The sequence below is a fragment of the Ranitomeya variabilis genome, chromosome 1 (assembly GCF_051348905.1).
Source record: "Ranitomeya variabilis isolate aRanVar5 chromosome 1, aRanVar5.hap1, whole genome shotgun sequence".
In the NCBI taxonomy this organism is placed as follows: domain Eukaryota; kingdom Metazoa; phylum Chordata; class Amphibia; order Anura; family Dendrobatidae; genus Ranitomeya; species Ranitomeya variabilis.
The window spans coordinates 841,359,046-841,380,296 of record NC_135232.1 but is presented as its reverse complement, the minus strand read 5'-3'; the positions used below and the strand labels follow the sequence as shown (position 1 = coordinate 841,380,296).

The window sequence follows — 21,251 nt, the reverse complement described above, 5'->3', positions numbered from 1 at the left end:
ACATTGTATCCGTTAACAGTACCGATACAACGTGTATGTGAAAAACATGTCTGAGTGAAGTCTAAATAAAACTGACACCCATTTTACTAGTTTCATATTTTATATATCCCATTTAACTACATAAACATACAAATTTGTTGTCCTAACAAAAAGGAGATTTTTGTGTACTCACCGTAAAATCTTTTTCTCCGAGTCAATCATTGGGGGACACAGGACGAATGGGTGTTATGCTGCTGCCACTAGGAGGACACTAAGTTAAACACACACAAAAGATTAACTCCTCCCCTGCAGTATACACCCACGGGCTGGACAATCCAGAGCCAGTTCGGTAACAAAGCAGTAGGAGTAAACCAGTTAAAAACAGTAAACATGTTATAGTCAAAACACGGACTGAAGAGAATAACCGAGCCAACTAGGCTAACAGGGAGGGTGCTGTGTCCCCCAATGATTGACTCGGAGAAAAAGATTTTACGGTGAGTACACAAAAATCTCCTTTTCTCCTACGTATCATTGGGGGACACAGGACGAATGGGACGTCCCAAAGCAGTCCCTGGGAGGGTAACAAGAAGTTATAAATGCTGTGCGTGCCTACGAGCTACAGATGAGACACTGCCGCTTGTAGGATTCGCCTACCGACGGACGCGTCTGCCGAAGCCTGAGAGTGCACATGGTAGTGCTTCGTGAATGTATGCAAGCTGGACCATGTAGCAGCCTTGCAGACCTGTGCAGCCGATGCCTGGTGCCGGATGGCCCAGGACGCGCCGACTGACCGGGTAGAATGAGCCTTGATCCCCGGAGGTGCGGCGTGACCCTTGACACGGTAGGACTCTTGGATGGCGGAACGAATCCACTTGGCAATGGAGGCCTTGGAAGCGGGCAGACCCTTCCGTGGCCCCTCCGGAAGAACGAACAAGGCGTCTGACCTACGGAGAGACGCCGTTCTGGAGACGTAACGTTTGAGACCCCTCACTAAGTCCAGAGTGTGGAGAGCCCTTTCCGTGCGGTGGGAAGGAGCAGGGCACAGTGAGGGAAGGACAATTTCTTCATTAAGATGGAAAGAGGAAACGACCTTCGGAAGAAAAGTCGGACATGTCCGCAGAACTACCTTGTCCTGGTGGAAAACGAGGAAAGGTGGTTGGCACGACAGAGCTGCCAGCTCAGAGACACGTCTAATAGACGTGACAGCCACGAGGAAGGCGACCTTCCACGACAAGAACAGCAAGGGCACCTCATGCAAGGGCTCAAAGGGGGGCTCTTGAAGAGCACAGAGGACCAGATTCAGGTCCCATGGTTCCAAGGGCATTTTGTAAGGCGGAACCATATGAGAAACTCCCTGGATGAAGGTTTTGACTTGCAGTCTGTTTGCAATCCTTCTCTGGAAAAGAACCGAGAGAGCAGAAATTTGGCCCTTAAGAGAGCTGAGGGCAAGGCCCAAGTCTACGCCTGATTGAAGGAATTCCAAAATGTGAGGAATAGAAAAACGGAGGGGAGAACGTCTCCGATCCCTGCACCAGGCGAAGTATGCCTTCCAGGCGCGGTGGTAGATGCGCATGGAAGAAGGCTTGCGTGCGCGGAGCATGGTAGATATAACCGTCTGGGGCAGCCCCTTCTGCCTCAGTACCCAGGACTCAACGGCCACGCCGTTAAACACAGGACCTCTGAGTTCGGGTGGTAAATGGGCCCTTGAGACAGGAGGTCTGCGCGGCTCGGCAGCCTCCAAGGTACGTCTGAGACCAATTGTACCATCTCGGCGTACCATGTCCTGCGTGGCCAGTCTGGAGCGATGAGAATTACTGGAATCCGTTCTGCCTTGATCTTCCTGATCACCTTCGCCAGAAGGGGAATTGGAGGAAAGATGTATGGGAGTCTGAAACCCTGCCATGAGAGGACGAGAGCGTCGGCTCCGAGGGCTGAGGGGTCATGAGACCTGGCCACGAAAACGGGAACCTGGCAATTGAGGCGAGATGCCATTAGATCCACGTCCGGAGTCCCCCATCGAGAACATATCTGGTGAAAGACTGCGGGATGGAGAGACCACTCTCCAGGATCGAGACTGTGGCGACTGAGAAAGTCCGCTTCCCAGTTTTCCACGCCTGGGATGTAAACTGCTGAGAGTATGGAGTGGTTGGTCTCGGCCCAGCGGAGAATGAGCGTTACCTCGGCCATGGCCGCTTTGCTGCGAGTGCCCCCTTGGCGGTTGATATAGGCTACCGCAGTGGCGTTGTCGGACTGGACTCTGACCGCGCGGCCGGAAAGGAACGGATGAAACTGGCGGAGAGCCAGTCTGATTGCCCGAATCTCTAAGATGTTGATGGGCAGCTGGGATTCCTGCAGGGACCAGCGACCCTGAGTCGAGTGGCGTTGGAACACTGCACCCCAGCCGAAGAGACTGGCGTCCGTTGTGACAACCAGCCAGTGCACCGGAAGGAAAGACTTCCCCCGAGTCAGGGAGGACCTCTTGGTCCACCACCTGAGAGACTGCCTGATTGGGCGAGAGAGCAGGAGACGGCGGTCGAGCGAGGCGGGATTCCTGTCCCATACTGCTAGAAGGGCGTGCTGTAGGGGACGGAGGTGAAAAACAGCAAAAGGCACTGCCTCCATCGCCGCCACCATCCTGCCGAGTACCCTCATGGAGAAGCGTAGGGAGTGAGGGCGAGGTTGGATAAGCTTTCGGACTTCTCTCTGTAGAGTGGAAACCTTTTCCGGAGGTAGTAGTACTAGACCCTGAGAGGAGTCTAGGATCATTCCCAGGTAGGATATGGATTGAGCCGGGACTAGGGAAGATTTTTTGAAGTTGATTTTCCAACCCAGGCGCAAAAAGGTATTTATGGTGACGTCTACTGCTTCTGAGCAGGATCGAAAAGAGGAGCCCTTTATCAGGATGTCGTCCAAGTAGGGCAACACCACTATGCCTCGAGCATGGAGAATGGCCACGGCAGCTGCCATGACCTTGGTAAACACCCGAGGAGCGGTGGCCAGCCCGAAGGGTAGGGCGACAAACTGAAAATGGTGCCCCTGGACCGCGAAGCGGAGGAAGCGCTGATGAGACGGTAGGATGGGAATGTGCAGGTAAGCGTCTTGAACATCTAGAGATGCAAGGAACTCGCCCTCTTCCAGAGAGGCAATTACCGAGCGGAGAGACTCCATGCGGAATTGACGTACGCGAACGTACTTGTTGAGAAGCTTGAGGTCTAATATTGGACGTACTGATCCGTCCTTCTTTGGTACGATGAAAAGATTGGAATAGAAACCTTGGTACCTCTCGTTCTGAGGTACCGGGATGATGACCCCGTCTTCCCATAGCGACTTTATGGCCTGGAAATACTGACGGACCCTTGCTCTGGGAGGAGGGGACTGGAAGAAACGAGATGGGGGAAGAGAGACAAACTCTATCTTGTAACCGAAGGACACTAGGTCGCGGACCCATCGGTCGGGAACTACCGAGAGCCACGCGTCCCGAAAAAAGAGTAGGCGGCCGCCAACTCTGTCGGTGTCCCTCGGCATTTGCCAAAAGTCATTGAGGTGGAGACCTGTTAGGTCTGGGCCCTCGGGATCCCTGTTGTCTGGGTCTGCCTCTCCAGGAGGGAGAAGGTTTGTAAGACGGCTGGGAGGCTCTGTCCTTGCGCTGACCTCTCCCGACGCCGGGTGGCACGGAGGAGGGATTGGACCAATTGGAGCTAAAACGGAAATATCGGCCTCGGCCCTGTTGGTTGCGAAAGGGCCGAAAAGTTCGTTGCTGGGGAAGGAATTTGCTCTTTCCTCCTGTGGAGTCTGCGATTATTTTGTCTAGTTTGTCCCCAAAAAGGCGTTCGCCCTGGTATGGAAGAGACGTGAGGGATTTTTTGGAGCCCGAGTCCGCCTTCCAGTCCCTGAGCCAAAGGGATCTGCGGATCGTGACAGCATTGGCCGCTGCCTGTGAGGCACAGTTGGCCGCGTCTAAGGATGCGGAAACTACGAAGTCCCCCGCTCTGGCAATCTGAGTGGTCAGGTGTGAAATTTCGGGGGGTAAGTCGGCACGAAGTGCTGTAGAGGTTAAAGACTCGGCCCAATGGGTCATGGCTTTTGCAACCCACGTGACGGCAAAAGAAGGAAAGAGAGATGCCGAGGAGGCTTCAAAGGCCGAACGAGCCATCTGTTCAATTTGTCTATCAGTGGGATGCTTGATGGACGCACCCTCGGAGGAAGATAGAACCGCCTTGGTGGCTAGCCGCGACACTGGCGGGTCCACGGAGGGTGACTGAGACCACTCCTTAGCTAGGTCCTGAGCAAACGGATACTTCAATTGCATAGCCTTCTGACCTGAGAAACGTTTATCCGGACGGACTCTATGGAGATCGACAATGTCCTTGAATTGAGGGTGCGTAGGAAAAAATTTATGAGCCTTTGTGGTTCGCCCGAATGACACGGGATGAACCGCCTTGGACGGGGTTTCCTCCTCTAACTGTAGCGTCTGACTTACAGAGTCTATGAGAGAATCTAGGGTCTCTTGATCGTGATGATACTCTGGGGAACAGGACGCGTTTGATGCGTCGTCCAGGAAGGATTCCCTGCTATGAGTCGGGGATGAGTGGCGAGAGACATCGCTCTCTGAGCCGGAGGGCTGATCACGGACCGGAGATATTACCCTGGACCTTTTAGATGAGTGAGGGCTTCTGGAAGCGGTACGGCCTCTAGGCCGAGAGGGGTTCTTAGACCGCGTTACATCATCCGTGGAAGTGCCCTGGGTAAGGGACGGCTCACGGAGGGACTGTATCGTCCATTTCAAGGATGCCACAGATCGAGCAAGGGAGGACGCCCATGCGGGGGTACTAGGCTCGCTACATTCCGGGACAGAGGCCGGAGTATCCTGTGCCGCAGACATTTCGCAGGCGGTGCACAGCGGAGCAGTGTGACCTCGGGGCAGAGATACCTTGCAGGAGGTGCACACAGCAAAAATAACAGAGTGGGTCTTTCCAGTCCGTTTTTGCTTAGACTGTGACATGTTTGTGATTAAGTGAGCGTACTGGCAGGGGGGGAGACAATCCTAATGAGTGCGTCTCACCAAAGTGTCTGCGGTGGCCTGGCAGGTAGATCCTGAAGTCCTGTGCGCTGCGGAGCTGCAGAGCCACCAGCGTACTTCCCGGTCCAAGATGGCCGCCGAGATGTGAGAAGGGCGCTTCTCGGGAACGAGAAGCGCCCAGGGAGGGGGCGTGTCATGGGCGGGCGTTGGCGTGCATGTAGGCGGGCGCTGGAGTCCGGCCCGGGCCGGGTTGCCAATGCACCAACGGAGCGCCGGATTGCCCGCCGAGCCCCCTCAGAAGTACAGCGCTGCCCCGCGGCTGCAGATCCGCATTAGTAAAGAGAGAAAGGAGCCCCCCTCCTGTCAGCTCGTCGGTCCCCGCACTTACCCTGTGCGATGGAACCGATGCTCCATCCACCTTCACCTTGGTAGGGAGAGGGTGGAGAGCCTCTGCCGCCGTGCGTCATCCGCTATATTCAGTGGTGATGCAGTGGGCGGCTGCACGGACGCCATGTCAATCTGTCCGGCTGTGCCCTGGCTCCAGGAAACTTAGGTGGATGATTAGTCCCCGTGGTCGCCTGAGAGGGAGGGAGGGAGATCGGAACGCTAAGGAACCATCGCCACACTGAAAAGTGAGCCAGGGCTGGCATCCATCGTCGCGGGAAAGGATACAGGAGGAACGCTCCATGTACTTGCCCGTTGTTGGTGCGGGAGAGATCAGAGCTGAAAATTTGCCTGTCGCTCCCTTCTCTCCGTTAAATCCAAAAATTGGTGGGGTCCAGAGGACCCAAGTGCCTCCTGAGACACTAAGTAAGAACTGGCTCTGGATTGTCCAGCCCGTGGGTGTATACTGCAGGGGAGGAGTTAATCTTTTGTGTGTGTTTAACTTAGTGTCCTCCTAGTGGCAGCAGCATAACACCCATTCGTCCTGTGTCCCCCAATGATACGTAGGAGAAATAATTGTAAAATTCCAATGAGAAAGTTTTCAATTTTCCATCACACAGAATTACCAAATTGCCTGGGTTAAGGATCAGATAGTGCAAGCTTAGGAGGTCACTAGATATATGGATCATACATTCACTGTAGAAGGTCAAATGTTTACTTTCATCTGTTTTAGAAATAGCAAATTCTGAATATTTGTTTTATGTGCATCATTTCTCTTTCTATTTTATTGGTTGAACAGGATGGAAAAGAACCTAAAATCTTATTTTCAGTACAATTCACACATCATACAGAAAATACAGTATCTGAGCATACCTGCAAATCCAGTCTATCTTGAAAACGCCACCAAGCATTTTTGCATTCATCCCTGCAGGAAGAACCCAGTGTATTGGTGATCCGCCATGGTGAGATTCAGAAGACAACCGGGCAAACCCTGGGGAAAGTGAGGAAAAATTGAATGTCTTCATTTATCATTTCATAACTTCAAAGTCTCTGCAGACACCTCATGGATACTTTACAGTCTGTCCATAAAAACTAAATAGATCTTGACTCCTCTCTGTTCAGTATCTCTCACAAACTATGGGGATTGCCACGCTAATTGAATGGTCATCTTTAATCCTTTTTCTGGCATGCCAAGTAGGAGAGCAGAAGACCCCCTTTGAAGACAATAGTGGAAGTTTCAGGAGTGGAACCCCCACTTATTAGATTATCGATATACCGTATTTTTCAGACTATAAGGCGAACCACAAATTTTTAGAAGAAAAATAGAGGAAAAAAAAAATGAATGCCCCAAATGAGGTCCGTCTTACAGTCCGAATTATTCAGCTTACCTGGGGGAGGGGGTAGGATGTGATAGGGAGCACTGGTGGAGCGGGTTCACAGGAGGTGTGGGTTCACAGGAGGTGTTCGGTGGTATGGCTCATCCCAGGCTGGTGCAGCATGTTCGGTGGTGCGGGGGCTCCGCCATTTTGTGAAAGCCCCCACACATCAATCCCTGGCAGTTTCCCAGATGATCGGTAGTGCGGGGGAAATCCCAGAGCCCCCACACATCCATCCCAGGCTGGTGCGCGTACTTTTCTAGATGCTCGGTGGTGCAAGATCTCATTCTGCGCATTTGCCGCCTCCAGCGGCCATTCTCATGGAGACCAACTCATTACAGCAATGGAAGCGTGGGAGCTCAGGCCTTTCACAAAATGTCGGTCGGAGCCCTCACACCATCGAGAATCTACAAAAGTGCACGCACCAGCCTGGGATGGATGCGTGGGGGCTCTGGGATTTCCACAAATGCAGGCGGAGGCCCCGTACCACCAATCATCTGCGAAACTGCCGCGCATCAGCCTGGGATGTGCCTCCTGGTAAGTAATCCTGCCTGTAAGACGCACCCCCATTTTCCTAAAAAAAAAATTGGGGGGGGGGGGGGGGGGGGGGCCTAAGTGCATCTTATAGTACGATAAAAAAAGGTATATACTTCAGCTGAGAATACCCCTTCAGATTTGACTTGGCCTTGACACCTAGGTCTAAATCAGAGCTGCAAAAATGTCTGGTCTAACAGCAAAGTGCTGCATCCTTACATAGCTTTCTGCTGCCACAGCCAAATAGCAGAGGTACTAATGTATATCTTAACCCTTTTCTGACATCTAACGTACTATCCCGTCGAAGTGACCTGGGCCTGTATGACTATCGACGGGATAGTATGTCATATGCGATCAGCTGCGCTCACGGGGGGAGTGCGGCTGGGTGTCAGCCAATTATCCCAACTGACATCCGGCACTATGTGCCAGGAGTGGTCACGGACCACTCCCGGCACTTTAACTCCCAGAACACTGCGATCAAACATGATCGCAGTGTTCTGGTGGCATAGGGAAGCATCGCGCAGGGAGGGGGGGCTCCTGGGGGAAGAAGCGGAACGCGAAACGCGCGTCGGGGACCCACGCTGCCTAATTAGGTTGTATGCCCTCTTACATTCACACTTATGTTTATTTAGACTGTTCTCCCATTATTGCTGGTGCCGGTAACACTGCCATATTATATGCATATGTTTTTATTGTCCGATATATGCTATATTCCATTCAGCACGGTGCACTTTTTCCTTTGCTGTCATAATTGCATCATATATGGGACGTAACAACGTCTACCACCTTATTAATATATTGAGGCATCTCTGCCCTGTTAATATTATATTTATATTTGTATTATATGTGAGGGATTGCTAATCTAGCACTATGCACTTTAATATATGCCATCAGTCTTGGTAAACAGTTTACTTTATGTATATATTATGGCAAATGCATATTCTGACAGTTTTTTCAGGCCTGAGAGATTGTTAATTAGCACTATGCACCTTAATATGTGCCACCTGGTTTGGTAAATAGCCTATTCTCTATATATATGCTACGGCAATTATTTTGACAGTTTTTTTAGGCTTATTAACCTCATATCCCTTATATCCTTACGATATTGGCCTCACTGGGGCAGTAGACCAGGATCAGTTACATTAGGTAAAGGTAAATTAGTGGGGCATGATTTGCATCTAAAGGAGCTTTCTTTGCCCTTATGATATGTAGCTATATGGATGGCAATCTCTTGATGGGAGAGTCAAGATATGCGGGGGTGTACTACCTAATAGGGCAGTTATATTGTGCACTTGTATCTTCATTTTTAAATGTATGTGTTAAAAAAAACTTTTTAAACATGTTTTGAATAAAGCATTTATCTTTTTACATAGTGGCATTTGCTTCCGTTTTGTTCAGGTTGGATTGTGTAAAACAATAAAAGTACGCATATCTAGTATCGCCGCGCGTCCGTAACGACTCGACCTATAAAACTAGTTAACCCCTTCAGTAAACACCGTAAAAAATAAAACGGCAAAAAACAATGCTTTATCATACCACACAACAAAAAGTGGAATAACACGCGATCAAAAAGACAGATATAAATAACCATGGTACCGCTTAAAATGTCATCTTGGCCAGCAAAAAAACGAGCTGTCAATGCCGAAAAAAAAATAAAAAAAGTTATAGCCCTCAGAATAAAGCGATGCAATAATAATTTTTATATAAAATAGTTTGTTGTATAAAAGCGTCAAAACATTAAAAAAATGATATAAATGAGGTATCGCTGTAATCATACTGACCCGAAGAATAAAACTGCTTTATCAATTTTACCAAACGCGGAATGGTATAAACACCCCCCCCCCCCAAAAGAAATTCATGAATTGCTGTTTTTTGCTCATTCTGCCTAATAAAAATCTGAATAAAAAGCGATCAAAAAAGGTCATGTGCGCAAAAATGGTACCAATAAAAAAGTCAACGCGTCCCGCAAAAAACAAGACCTCACATAACTCTGTGGACCAAAATATGGAAAAATTATAGCTCTCAATGTGGGGACACAAAATCTATTTTTTGCAATAAAAAGCATCTTTTAGTGTGTGACAGCTGCCAAACACAAAAACCTGCTATAAATAGTAATTATTTCCATTTTTCCATTAGGATTAGGGTATGGATTACGTTTACGGTTAGGTTAGGGGTGTGTCAGGGTTACGGATGTGGTTAGAGTTAGGGGTTTCCACTGTTTAGGCACATCAGGGGCTCTGCAAACAACTTGACGTCTGATCTCAATTCCATCCAATTCTGCGTTGAAAAAGTAAAAACGGTGCTCCTTCCCTTCCGAGCACTGCCGTGTACCCAAACAGTGGTTTACCCCCACATATGGGGTATCAGCGTACTCAGGAGAAATTGGACCCCAAAAGTTGTTGTCCAATTTGTCCTGTTACCCTTGGGAAAATACAAAACTGGGGGCTAAAAGATCATTTTTGTGGGAAAAAATGATTTTTCAATTTTCACAGCTATTTTATAAACTTTAGTGAAACAATTGGGGGTTCAAAGTGCACACCACACAACTAGATAAGCTCCTTAGGTGGTCTAGTTTTCAAAATGGGGTCACTTGTGTGGGGTCTCTATTGTTTAGGCACATCAGGGGCTCTCCAAACACGACATGGCATCTGATCTCAATTCCAGCCAATTCTGCATGGAAAAAGTCATACAGTGCTCCTTCCCTTCCGAGCTCTGCCATGCGCTCAAACAGTAGTTTACTCCCACATATGGGGTATCAGCGTACTCAAGACAAATTGGACAACAACTTTTGTGGTCAATTTCTCATGTTACCCTTGGGAAAATAAAAATTTGGGGACTAAAAAAAATCATTTTTGAGGGAAAAAATGTTTGTTTTTTTTATTTTCACAGCTCTGCGTTATAAACAGATATAAACAAATTGCACAACAACTTTTGGGGTCTGATTTCTCCTATGACCCTTGGTAAAATAAAACAAATTGGATCTGAAGTAATTTTTTTGTGAAAAAAAGTTAATGTTCATTTTTTAAAAACATTCCAAAAATTCCTGTGAAGCACCTGAAAGGTGTCACTTTTTGGTATTTTCTATCATATAGACCCCTCAAAGAGACTTCAAATGTGATGTAGTCCCTAAAAAAAATGGTGTTGTAAAAATGAGAAATCGCTGGTCAACTTTTAACCCTTATAACTCCCTAACAAAAAAAAAAAGTTGGTTCCAAAATTGTGCTGATTTAAAGCTGATTTTAGACATGTGGGAAATGTTACTTATTCAAGTATTTTGTGTAACATATCTCTGTGATTTAAGGGCATGAAAATTCAAAGTAGGAAAATTATCCACATTTTCGCCAAATTTCCGTTTTTTACCCACAAATACACAAATAAACGCAAGTAATATCCAAAAATTTTACCACTATCATGAAGTACAATCTGTCATGATAAAACAATGTAAGAATCACCGGGCTCCGTTGAATTGTTCCAGAGTTAGAACCTCAAAGGGACAGTGGTCAGAATTGTAAAAATTGGCCCGGTCATTAATGTGCAAACCACCCTTGGGGGTAAAAGGGGTTAAAATATGCTCTAAAAAGAAAATGACAAAATATCCATTTCGTTCCTCTTAGTGAAACAGTTAACCCATCTTTTTACTGAAACAGCGGAGACATCTCGATCAGTCCCATTGACTTAAGAGAGGGTCTAGTGCTCCCCCCCCCACAATCAATGAGTGTTCCAGCAACATTTGTACCATAGGGAGTGGGAAGGTAACAAACATAACATTGGAGAAATCATCAAGCTATGCCAATCCTCACATGGATAAATCCAATTTAAACCAATTTCTGCTGAAAAGTATTATAAAGGAAGTACTCTGACTACTTTTTAAAGTCACCCTGAAGTCTTACCTTGAAATTTTCCACTTTCTCTGACAGAAAACACCAATATTACACTTCTAGCAGCCTTGAATGCCGCATTCAGCTTTTTTTCGTTGACTGGCAATGTGGACCAAACACCCTGCGTTAAAATGAAAATCAAAATGCTGATTTGTGATGCTTTTAAAAGCACTAAAATGAAACAGGATAAAATATATAGATATATATATAGAATATATATATATATATATATATATATATATATATATATATATATATATATATATATATATATTTTACACACCATATACATACAGTCATGGCCAAAAGTATTCACACCCCTGCAATTCTGTCAGATAATACTCAGTTTCTTCCGGAAAATGATTGTAAACACAAATTCTTTGGTATTACCTTCATTTAATTTGTCTTAAATGAAAAAAACACAAAAAGAATTGTCCTAGAGCCAAATTGGATATAATTCCACACCAAACATAAAAAAGGGGGTGGACAAAAGTATTGGCACTGTTCAAAAATTTATGTGATGCTTCTCTAATTTGCGTAATTAACAGCACCTGTAACTTACCTGTGGCACCTAACAGGTGTTGGCAATAACTAAATCACACTTGCAGCCAGTTGACATGGATTAAAGATGACTCATCCTCTGTCCTTGTGTGCACCACATTGAGCATGGAGAAAAGAAAGAAGACCAAAGAACTGTCTGAGGACTTGAGAAACCAAGTTGTGAGGAAGCATGAGCAATCTCAAGGCTACAAGTCCATCTCCAAAGACCTGAATGTTCCTGTGTCTACCGTGCGCAGTGTCATCAAGAAGTTTAAAGCCCATGGCACTGTGGCTAACCTCCCTAGATGTGGACGGAAAAGAAAAATTGACAAGAGATTTCAACGCAAGATTGTGCGGATGTTGGATAAAGAACCTCGACTAACATCCAAACAAGTTCAAGCTGCCCTGCAGTCCGAGGGTACAACAGTGTCAACCCCTACTATCCGTCGGCGTCTGAATGAAAAGGGACTGTATGGTCGGAGACCCAGGAAGACCCCACTTCTTACACCGAGACATAAAAAAGCCAGGCTGGAGTTTGCCAAAACTTACCTGAAAAAGCCTAAAACGTTTTGGAAGAATGTTCTCTGGTCAGATGAGACAAAAGTAGAGCTTTTTGGGCAAAGGCATCAACAGAGTTTACAGGAGAAAAAAAGGCATTCAAAGAAAAGAACACGATCCCTACAGTCAAACATGGCGGAGGTTCCCTGATGTTTTGGGGTTGCTTTGCTGCCTCTGGCACTGGACTGCTTGACCGTGTGCATGGCATTATGAAGTCTGAAGACTACCAACAAATTTTGCAGCATAATGTAGGGCCCAGTGTGAGAAAGCTGGGTCTCCCTCAGAGGTCATGGGTCTTCCAGCAGGACAATGACCCAAAACACACTTCAAAAAGCGCTAGAAAATGGTTTGAGAGAAAGCACTGGAGACTTCTATGGTGGCCAGCAATGAGTCCAGACCTGAATCCCATAGAACACCTGTGGAGAGATCTAAAAATGGCAGTTTGGAGAAGGCACCCTTCAAATATCAGGGACCTGGAGCAGTTTGCTAAAGAAGAATGGTCTAAAATTCCAGCAGAGCATTGTAAGAAACTCATTGATGGTTACCGGAAGCGGTTGGTCGCAGATATTTTGGCTAAAGGTTGTGCAACCAAGTATTAGGCTGAGGGTGCCAATACTTTTGTCTGGCCCATTTTTGGAGTTTTGTGTGAAATGATCAATGTTTCGCTTTTTGCTTCATTCTCTTTTGTGTTTTTTTATTTAAGACAAATTTTAATGAAGATAATACCAAAGAATTTGTGTTTGCAATCATTTTCAGGAAGAAACTGAGTATTATCTGACAGAATTGCAGGGGTGTCAATACTTTTGGCCATGACTGTACATACACAACAATATCAGATGCACACGGCATGGGGAAAAAAACACTTCAGTGCTCCATGCCCTCCTGCTGGCCTGTCACAATACAAACCACATACATTACTAAATACAGTACATCCTACACCTGATGAGGCTGGTGTCCGTACTTGGAAAAATCCATGACAGGAATGGTTACATAATCTTGATATTAAAATACACCCAGCTATAGTTAGAACTCGCAAGTATTAAATCTCCTGCTACCCAGCCTAACAACTCAACTGAAGCACAACTTGGTTGTGTAAGATATCAGCAGACTAAAGGATTCTAAAGAACTGTTAAAGGGAATCTGCCCCCCCACCAGGTGGTTTATATGATTTATCAATATGGGCATACAGGTAATAGAAATTTTACACTAGTCCTACCTGTATGCCTCTATATTAATGGTCTTGTTGCTGAGAAACACCAAGGTTACTTACCGGTAGCCTGTTTTTCCGAAGCCCATGACAGCACACCTGAGAGAGGGGATCCGCCCAGTCAGGACAGGAAACCTACTGAAATAAAAGGGCGGTACCTCTCCCTTGCTTCAGTTGGTTTTCAGAGCATGAGAGGCCCCCTTGGTTAGTACACATGGCAATCTACCACCACATTATAATAACAAAAAAAACACCCAATTAAAAGTGCGCACCAAAGGGTGAAAAAGAAGGGAGGGAATATACAGGTGCTGCCATGGGCTCCGGAAAAAACGGCTACCGGTAAGTAACCTTGGTGTTTTCCCGTCTCCCATGAAAGCACACCTGAGAGATTTTTGGAGAAAGGAACACCTTAGGGAGGGACCACTGCTGGCAGCACCCTTCTACCAAAGGTAAGGTCAGTAGAGGAAGATAAATTAAGTCGGTAGTGTTTAAAGAAGGTAGACGGTGAGGGCCAGGTAGCGGCCTTACATATCTGATCAATCGATACCTCTGCTTTTTCAGCCCAGGAAGTAGCCACGGCCCTGGTGGAGTGAGCCTTGATGCCTTCAGGGATCGGAACGCCACATGCAGCATAGGATAAGCTAATGGCCTCCCTAATCCACCTGGCAATAGTACCTTTGGACACCCCATGACTTTTCCTGCTACCCTGGAAAGCTACAAATAGAGACTGATCTTTCCTCCACTGACTGGTTAAGGATATGTACTGTAACATAGACCTCCTTACATCAAGAGTATGAAACCTTTCCTCACCTGGATTTCTAGGATTAACACAAAATGAGGGTAATACAATCTCCTGACTCCTATGAAATTTAAGAACTACCTTAGGGAGATAAGCCGGATCTGGTCTTAGAACCACCCTGTCGTCATATATCTGTGTGTATGGAGGACAAACGGACATGGCTTGCAAGTCACTCACCCTACGTGCGGATGTTAAAGCTACCAATAGCACTGTTTTTAGAGTGAGAAATTTTACCGATAACTCTTGCAAAGGCTCAAAAGGACTTTTAGTTAGAGCATCTAAAACCAGATTCAAATCCCAGGGAGGAATTTTCTGAATTACTACAGGTCTAGACCTACTACATGATTTAATGAAACGGGCTACCCACTTATTGGAGGCTAAATTACAATGATATAAAGCTCCTAACGCTGACACTTGAACCTTAAGCGTATTGGTTGCCAACCCTAGTTGTAAGCCTGCTTGTAGAAACTCTAAAATAGCACCCACAGGAGCCTCATCCGACAAAGGTTGTCCTAAAAACTCTAGAAACCTCTTCCATGTCCTACCATAAATTCTCGATGTAATCGGCTTCCTACTTCTCAACAGGGTGGAGACTAGCCTTGGCGAGAATCCCTGTCGGCTTAGTAATGCCCTCTCAAATTCCAGGCTGCCAGATGGAAGCCCTTCACTTGAGAGTGGCATACTGGTCCCTGGGTAAGCAGGTCCGGAACCTCTGGTAGGATCCATGGATTGGTTACCGACATTTGTCTTAGGAGAGAAAACCATGGTCTTTTCGGCCAAAATGGAGCAATCAGAATCACTCTTGCCTGCTCCATTCTGATCTTCCTTACTACTACCGGAATTAATGCTATCGATGGAAACACGTAAGCGAGGCTGAATTTCCACGGTATTTGAAGGGCATCTACTGCAACCGGGTTCCCCCTCGGGTCTAACGAGCAGAACCTCTCCACCTTCCTGTTGTGAAGAATGGCAAATAAGTCTATTACCGGTTTGCCCCAGGCCTGTACTATCTGATGGAATACCCTGGGACTCAGCGATCATTCTCCCTGTCTTAGCTTTTTGCGACTTAAGTAGTCCGCTTTCATGTTTTTGACCCCCTTTATGTGCAGAGCTGTGAGGGACAGTAGGTGAGATTCTGCTAACTGAAGAAGCACAGATGTTGCCCCCATAAGTGAAAGGGACCTTGTTCCCCCGATGGTTGATATAGGCTACTACTGCGTAATTGTCGTACATGACTCTGGTATGACGACCCTGAAGGATAGGAAGGAAATGTCTTACTGCCCTTTCTACAGCCCATAACTCTTTTACATTGGATGTCTGATGTGTTTCTGTATGGGACCAGGATCCCTGTATCGAAAGGGTCCCTAGATGTGCACCCCATCCTGTACCACTTGCGTCCGTTGTGATCACATCTTCTATCGGAGTTAGCCACTGAACCCCTGAGCTCAAGTGATCCCTTTCTGACCACCAGATTAGGGAATCTCTGATGCCTACTGAAAGGTGAACTTTTCCCTCCAAACACCCTTCTAACAATCTTTGTGTTGACAGGACCTCCCACTGTAATTGCCTCAGGTGAAACTGTGCCCATTTTACAGCGGGAATACAGGATGTTAGTGACCCCAGCAGGGACATCGCCTTCCTCAGTGTCATTACAGGCTGATGTATCGCCAATTCCACAAGACTTTGTATTTTGGATACCTTGCTCTCCGGCAGGAGACAGAGTTGGCGCGCGGAGTCCAGAACCAACCCCAGGAAGGGCTGAACTTTCTCTGGTGTTAATCTCGACTTGGCTACATTTATTTCCCAACCTAACACTGCTAGGGTCGTAGTCACCTCTTCTATTTGTGCAAGACAGTGATCCACTGATCTGCCTATTACAAGGAAGTCGTCTAGGTACGGAACTAGGACTATGTCCCGGGAACCGAGGAAGGACATGACCTCTGACATTAATTTTGTAAATATTCTTGGCGCTCTCGATAGACCAAATGGAAGGGCAGCATACTGGTAGTGTTTGAGTTGCCCTTGGACAAACACTGCTACCCTCAGAAATTTTTGATAGTCCCGATGAATTGGGACATGGTAGTAAGCGTCTTTTAAGTCTATAGCTGCCATGAAGCAGTCCGGGAACAGCATCTTTATTGCGGAGTTTACCGACTCCATCTTGAAGGAGTAATTTATTACTGACCGATTGAGTTTTCTTAAGTTGACAATAGTCCGTAGTGAGCCATCTGGTTTTCGTATCAAAAAGAGGGGAATAAAAACCTTCTCCCTCCTCTTCCCTTGTAACTTCTACTACGACCCGTTTTAGAACTAGCCCCAATACCTCTGTTTCCAGAGCTAGCTGTTCCTCCGGAAGTTTTCTGTGTGGTGTCAACACAAAAGTCTGTCGGGGTGGATGAATAAATTCTATTTTTAGTCAGTCGCTGAGGACACTTAACGCCCAATGGCTGGGGGAAATACTTATCCAGGCGTGAAGAAAAAAAAAAGAGCCTTCCGCTACTTCTGGCTTGGCGTCATTGGGAGGGCTTTTTTGCTGATGTGGAGGGTCCCTTAAACATGTACCCAGATCCTTTTCTATCTCTATAGTCCCAGTTCCTTCTATCTCCCAGAGGGCGACCTCTATTAAATTTTCCCCTCCGAAAATAAGGCCTTCAGATATCCACCAGAAAGCGAGGAAAACCTTTTTTCTTGTTGCCTGCTTTTTCTAAAATGTCCTCCAGCTTCTGACCAAAGAGGAATTTGCCGTCGCACGGAATGGAACAAAGTCTATTTTTTTAGGGCAAGTCCCCTGGGCACCCCTTTAACCACAAGGCACGTATTGCTGCGTTAGACAATCCCGCTGCCCTAGCTGCTAGTCTTACAGAGTCTGCTGAGGAATCTGCTATGAAAGCTGCCGCTCCTTGTGCCATTGCCATATTGGCTAGGACCTCTTCTCTCGGCACTTTAGATTTCAACTAATCCTCTATTTGTTGCAGCCAGACAATAAGGGAGCGGGCAACACATGTTCCGGCTATTGCCAGTTTTAGACCTCCTGCGGCTGCCTCCCAGGTATGTTTCAAAAAAGCATCCGCTTTTTTGTCTAAAGGGTCTCTTAGGACGCCAGAATCCTCTAAGGGTAGGGATGACTTTTTAGATGACCTAGCCACCGCACCATCAATCTTAGAGGCTTTATCCCATACTTCTGAATCCTTTTACTCAAAAGGATAACGTCTCTTTGAAGCTGAGGGAAGGCTACCAGACTTCTCAGGTTTATTCCATTCTTTTTCTATAAGGACTTTTACTTTAGTATTAACTGGGAAGGTACGCTTCCTCTTCTCCTCCAAACCACCAAACATAACGTCCTCTACCGATCTAGACGCTTTCTCATCCTTAAGGCCCATTGTAGCCCTAACTGATTTCACCAGTTTATCTGTGTTCTCAGTTAGAAAGCATGGTCGACCCCCAACATCGCTATCTGAAGAGGAGCCAGAGAACACAGAAGAGGATGAAAAGGGAGTCAGAGGTTCCTCTTGATATTCCTCGTCAGACTGAGAGGCACCAGAATCCGAAACAGTCTCTAGGGTTTTGCTACTTTTCTTTTTAAGGACTGATTTTAAAGACCCTTTAACCTCTGCCCTAATCATGGCCGAGGCTAGAGGCAAAGCCAGGGGATTCAGCCTGAATAGTCTTTTGGATACAGTCCGCACAGAGGCTTTTCTGCCATTGGACTGCTAGCGGGGCTTTACAGAGGGCACATTCTTTGTTCTTTGACTTGCATCTAGCCTTCCTCGGCGCCTGACAAGTAAGCAGAGAAATGTAGCCCGTTACCACCAATGTGACATTCACAAAGATCACTCACCACCCGCTGACACTCAAGGGTACCGGATTTTGAGGCCGATCTGGAGTACGGACAACGTCCCTCCTAGAAGCTGAGGAGTCCTGCGACTTTCGATCCGGATGACTGCCGCTTCTCCTCTTAGTATGCTGGTGAGCAGACATAGCACCTGGTAAGATCTCTTGCTGCTGCTGCTGTAGCAATGGCTGTTGTGGGTGCTGCTCCATACAATTCTCCATAGTGGAGCTCTGCAGATGTGAGCACTTCCACTGTTAACTCACCAACTTTTGAAGGGTGATCCACTCTGCTCACCGCCTCATCCGGTTCAGGAATTGCTCCTCCCCCGCCTCTGTGCCCACCAGGAGACCGCCAGAAGATCCCTGTGACCCGGCCAGCGTTAGTCTATGGGCGCCGCCATCTTGGATCCGGCGCGCAGCACTGACGTCACGCGGGCACGCACATTCCCAGCGTGCCCTGTACGCAACGCCTGCCGCGCACCCGGAAGCTAGGCCCAGGGCCGAAGGCAGCAGCAGAGGGGGCAGAGAGCGGCGTGGCAGCCGCAGAAGAGCCACAGGACTCCGGACTGCACTGACCCGATGCCCGCACGTGCGCAAAGGCCCCAGGACCTGCTAACGCCGCTTCCACAGCCTGAAGGCCGGCATACACGCTCTCTGCCTGTTCTTCCAGTGCCGGGACAGGAGTGAGTGAGTCTTCAAAACCGCCGTGATTCCAGAACTAGGGCTCCCATCAGGACAAGAAACCCACTGAAGCGAGGGACAGGTACCGCCCTTTGATTTCAGTAGGTTTCCTGTCCTGACTGGGCGGATACCCCTCTCTCAGGTGTGCGGTCATGGGAGACGGGAAAAGGAGATTTTTGTTTACTTACCGTAAAATCTTTTTCTCCGAGCCAATCATTGGGGGACTCAGACCGTGGGGTGTTATGCTGCTTGCCACTAGGAGGACACTAAGTGATACAAAGAAAGTTAGCTCCTCCCCTGCAGTATACACCCTCCTGCTGGCCCTCAGCTAACCAGTTCGGTGCAAAAAGCAGTAGGAGATCAGTAACAACATATTAGCTTACAGCATGTCATATCATATATGAGAGTATAGCATATTGGATTGTAAAAACAAGCATAAGCCAATACTAGGGTGGGAGCTGTGTCCCCCAATGATTGGCTCGGAGAAAAAGATTTTACGGTAAGTAAACAAAAATCTCCTTTTCTCCTACGCCTCATTGGGGGACACAGACCGTGGGACGTACCAAAGCAGTCCCTGGGTGGGGACAACATCAGATCAGGCTCTGTGTAACCGCTACTTACAAGTGCGCCACCGCGGCCTGCAGAGTCCGCCTGCCCAGAGTCACATCTGTGGAAGTCTGGGAATTATAATGCTTCAAGAATGCATGCGGACTGGACGAATCCGCAAACGTGCAGGCGTGTCTTGTTGACGCCTGGTGCCTGGAACCCACGATAGACGGGGAGATAGGCTGTCATCTAACACGGAAGGACTACTGGATGGTGAAAGAATACACCAGGCTAAATGGCCGATGGAGACGGCCAAACCCTTCCTGTAAAAGTCAGGAAGCCTTCCTCTTACCGGTAGGAAACCCAAGATACAGTGTCCAACCTTCGGAAGGACGCCGTCCTCAAGACATACCTACTCAGAGCACTTGCTCTGTCCGGAATATGGGGACCTCATTCCATTTTGTGGAGTGGTGCCAAAAGAGATGAGGGAGGAACTATGCCCTCATGACAGTAGTAATACAATACCACCTTGGTAACTAGGGACAGGGAAGGCTTGAGGACAACCTTGCCTTGAAGGAAATAAAAGAAAAAAGACTGAAAAAGACCCGTTAGCACCGAAGACTCGTCAGGATGAGGATATAGCCGAGAGAAAAGGGGGCAACCTTCCCTAATAGAATAGATCTCAATGATCTAACGGTATGCAATAGGGAAGAATTACATGTGAAAAACATCCTGCGAGGTGGTCCCTACTTGCAGTTTTGTTGCAGAAATACAGAAAGCTACCAGCTCCGCAAGTGAACTGACGTGGTCAGTACGGATGTCCGAGGATCACTGGGGCCCTTTCTGCTTCTGAAAAGTTTTCGGAAGTGGAAACTGGTACCACGGAATAACCGGAGCATGCAGTGCGAAGGCTCCTGGATCTCGAGGCCGAACAACCAACTCCAGTACGCCGGCGATCAGTCAGGACGCTATCCGAGCTACAACTGTAGAGCTCCAGTGAAGGCGGGTCTGATGGAATACTTCCGGTGAAGTTCCCACTCACTTGAGGGGAAACCCTGATGACTAAATATGTTCGCAGCCCAGAGTTCTACTTCTGGGATATGAACTGCCAATATCACCGAGTGATAGATCTCGGCCCATGTGAGGTACTTTTGCCATGGTGCTTGAACGTGGGTACTCGCTAGATGATTGACGTATGACACAGCCGTGGCGTTGTCCAATTGAATTCGGATGGGTTGACCCGCCATAAGGAGTGGACCTACTATAGGACTACCCTTGAGATCTCCAGAGCAATGATCGGGAGAAGAGGACTGGCATTGGAAGTTACTAGTAACCATGGAACCGGGAGAAAAAACTCCGGATGAAGAAGGAACTCAGACTATCGTCTGAAAGGCTTGCTGAAAACTAACGGAGCAAAGGAAACTGTTTCCATTGTCGTCTCCGTTTTGGGTTTTTTTTTTTTTTTTTTTGGAACCCTCCCAGCAAATCGAATGAAATGAGGGGATGAGTGAGCAAGAGCGCGAGCTCCCGTTGAAAAACCATGACCTTGTCCGGAGGGAGATTTACCACCCTTCTGGAGGAATACTGGATCATCCTCAAAAAGGATATCTGCTGGGCTGGAAATGAGGAGTTGTCTAAGTCTAGCCACCAGCCCAGGTGAGAGGGTATCGCAAGAGATATAGACGACTTAGCGTAGTCCTGCAAGGGTGGGTAAACAGTCGGTCAAACAGGATAGGACGACCACGCCTCTAGGTGCAAGATGACAGCCACCATGACCCTTGCGAACACCCTGGATGCGGTAGCAAGGCCGAAGAACAAGGTCGTGACTTAAATGCTATTCACGAATGGAAAAGCAAAGGAATTTTTGAAGAGGTTAGGCATCCCGAATGTCGATGGATGCCCGAAACTGCACCTTTTT

The 21,251-nt window shown here is 47.4% G+C and overlaps 1 protein-coding gene across 6 annotated transcripts in view; it reads right to left on the bottom strand.

Annotated features, from left to right (window-relative positions):
* Positions 1-21,251, bottom strand: part of YTHDC1 (YTH N6-methyladenosine RNA binding protein C1) — a 119,663-nt gene that overhangs the window by 32,224 nt on the left and 66,188 nt on the right. For all 6 annotated transcript variants that reach the window (XM_077275944.1, XM_077275951.1, XM_077275937.1 and 3 more), the window contains 2 exons: positions 11,184-11,292; positions 6,257-6,374 (listed from right to left, as the gene is read on the bottom strand). In XM_077275944.1, coding sequence (XP_077132059.1) covers positions 6,257-6,374; positions 11,184-11,292 — 227 coding nt within the window. The remainder of the gene's footprint in view (positions 1-6,256; positions 6,375-11,183; positions 11,293-21,251) is intronic.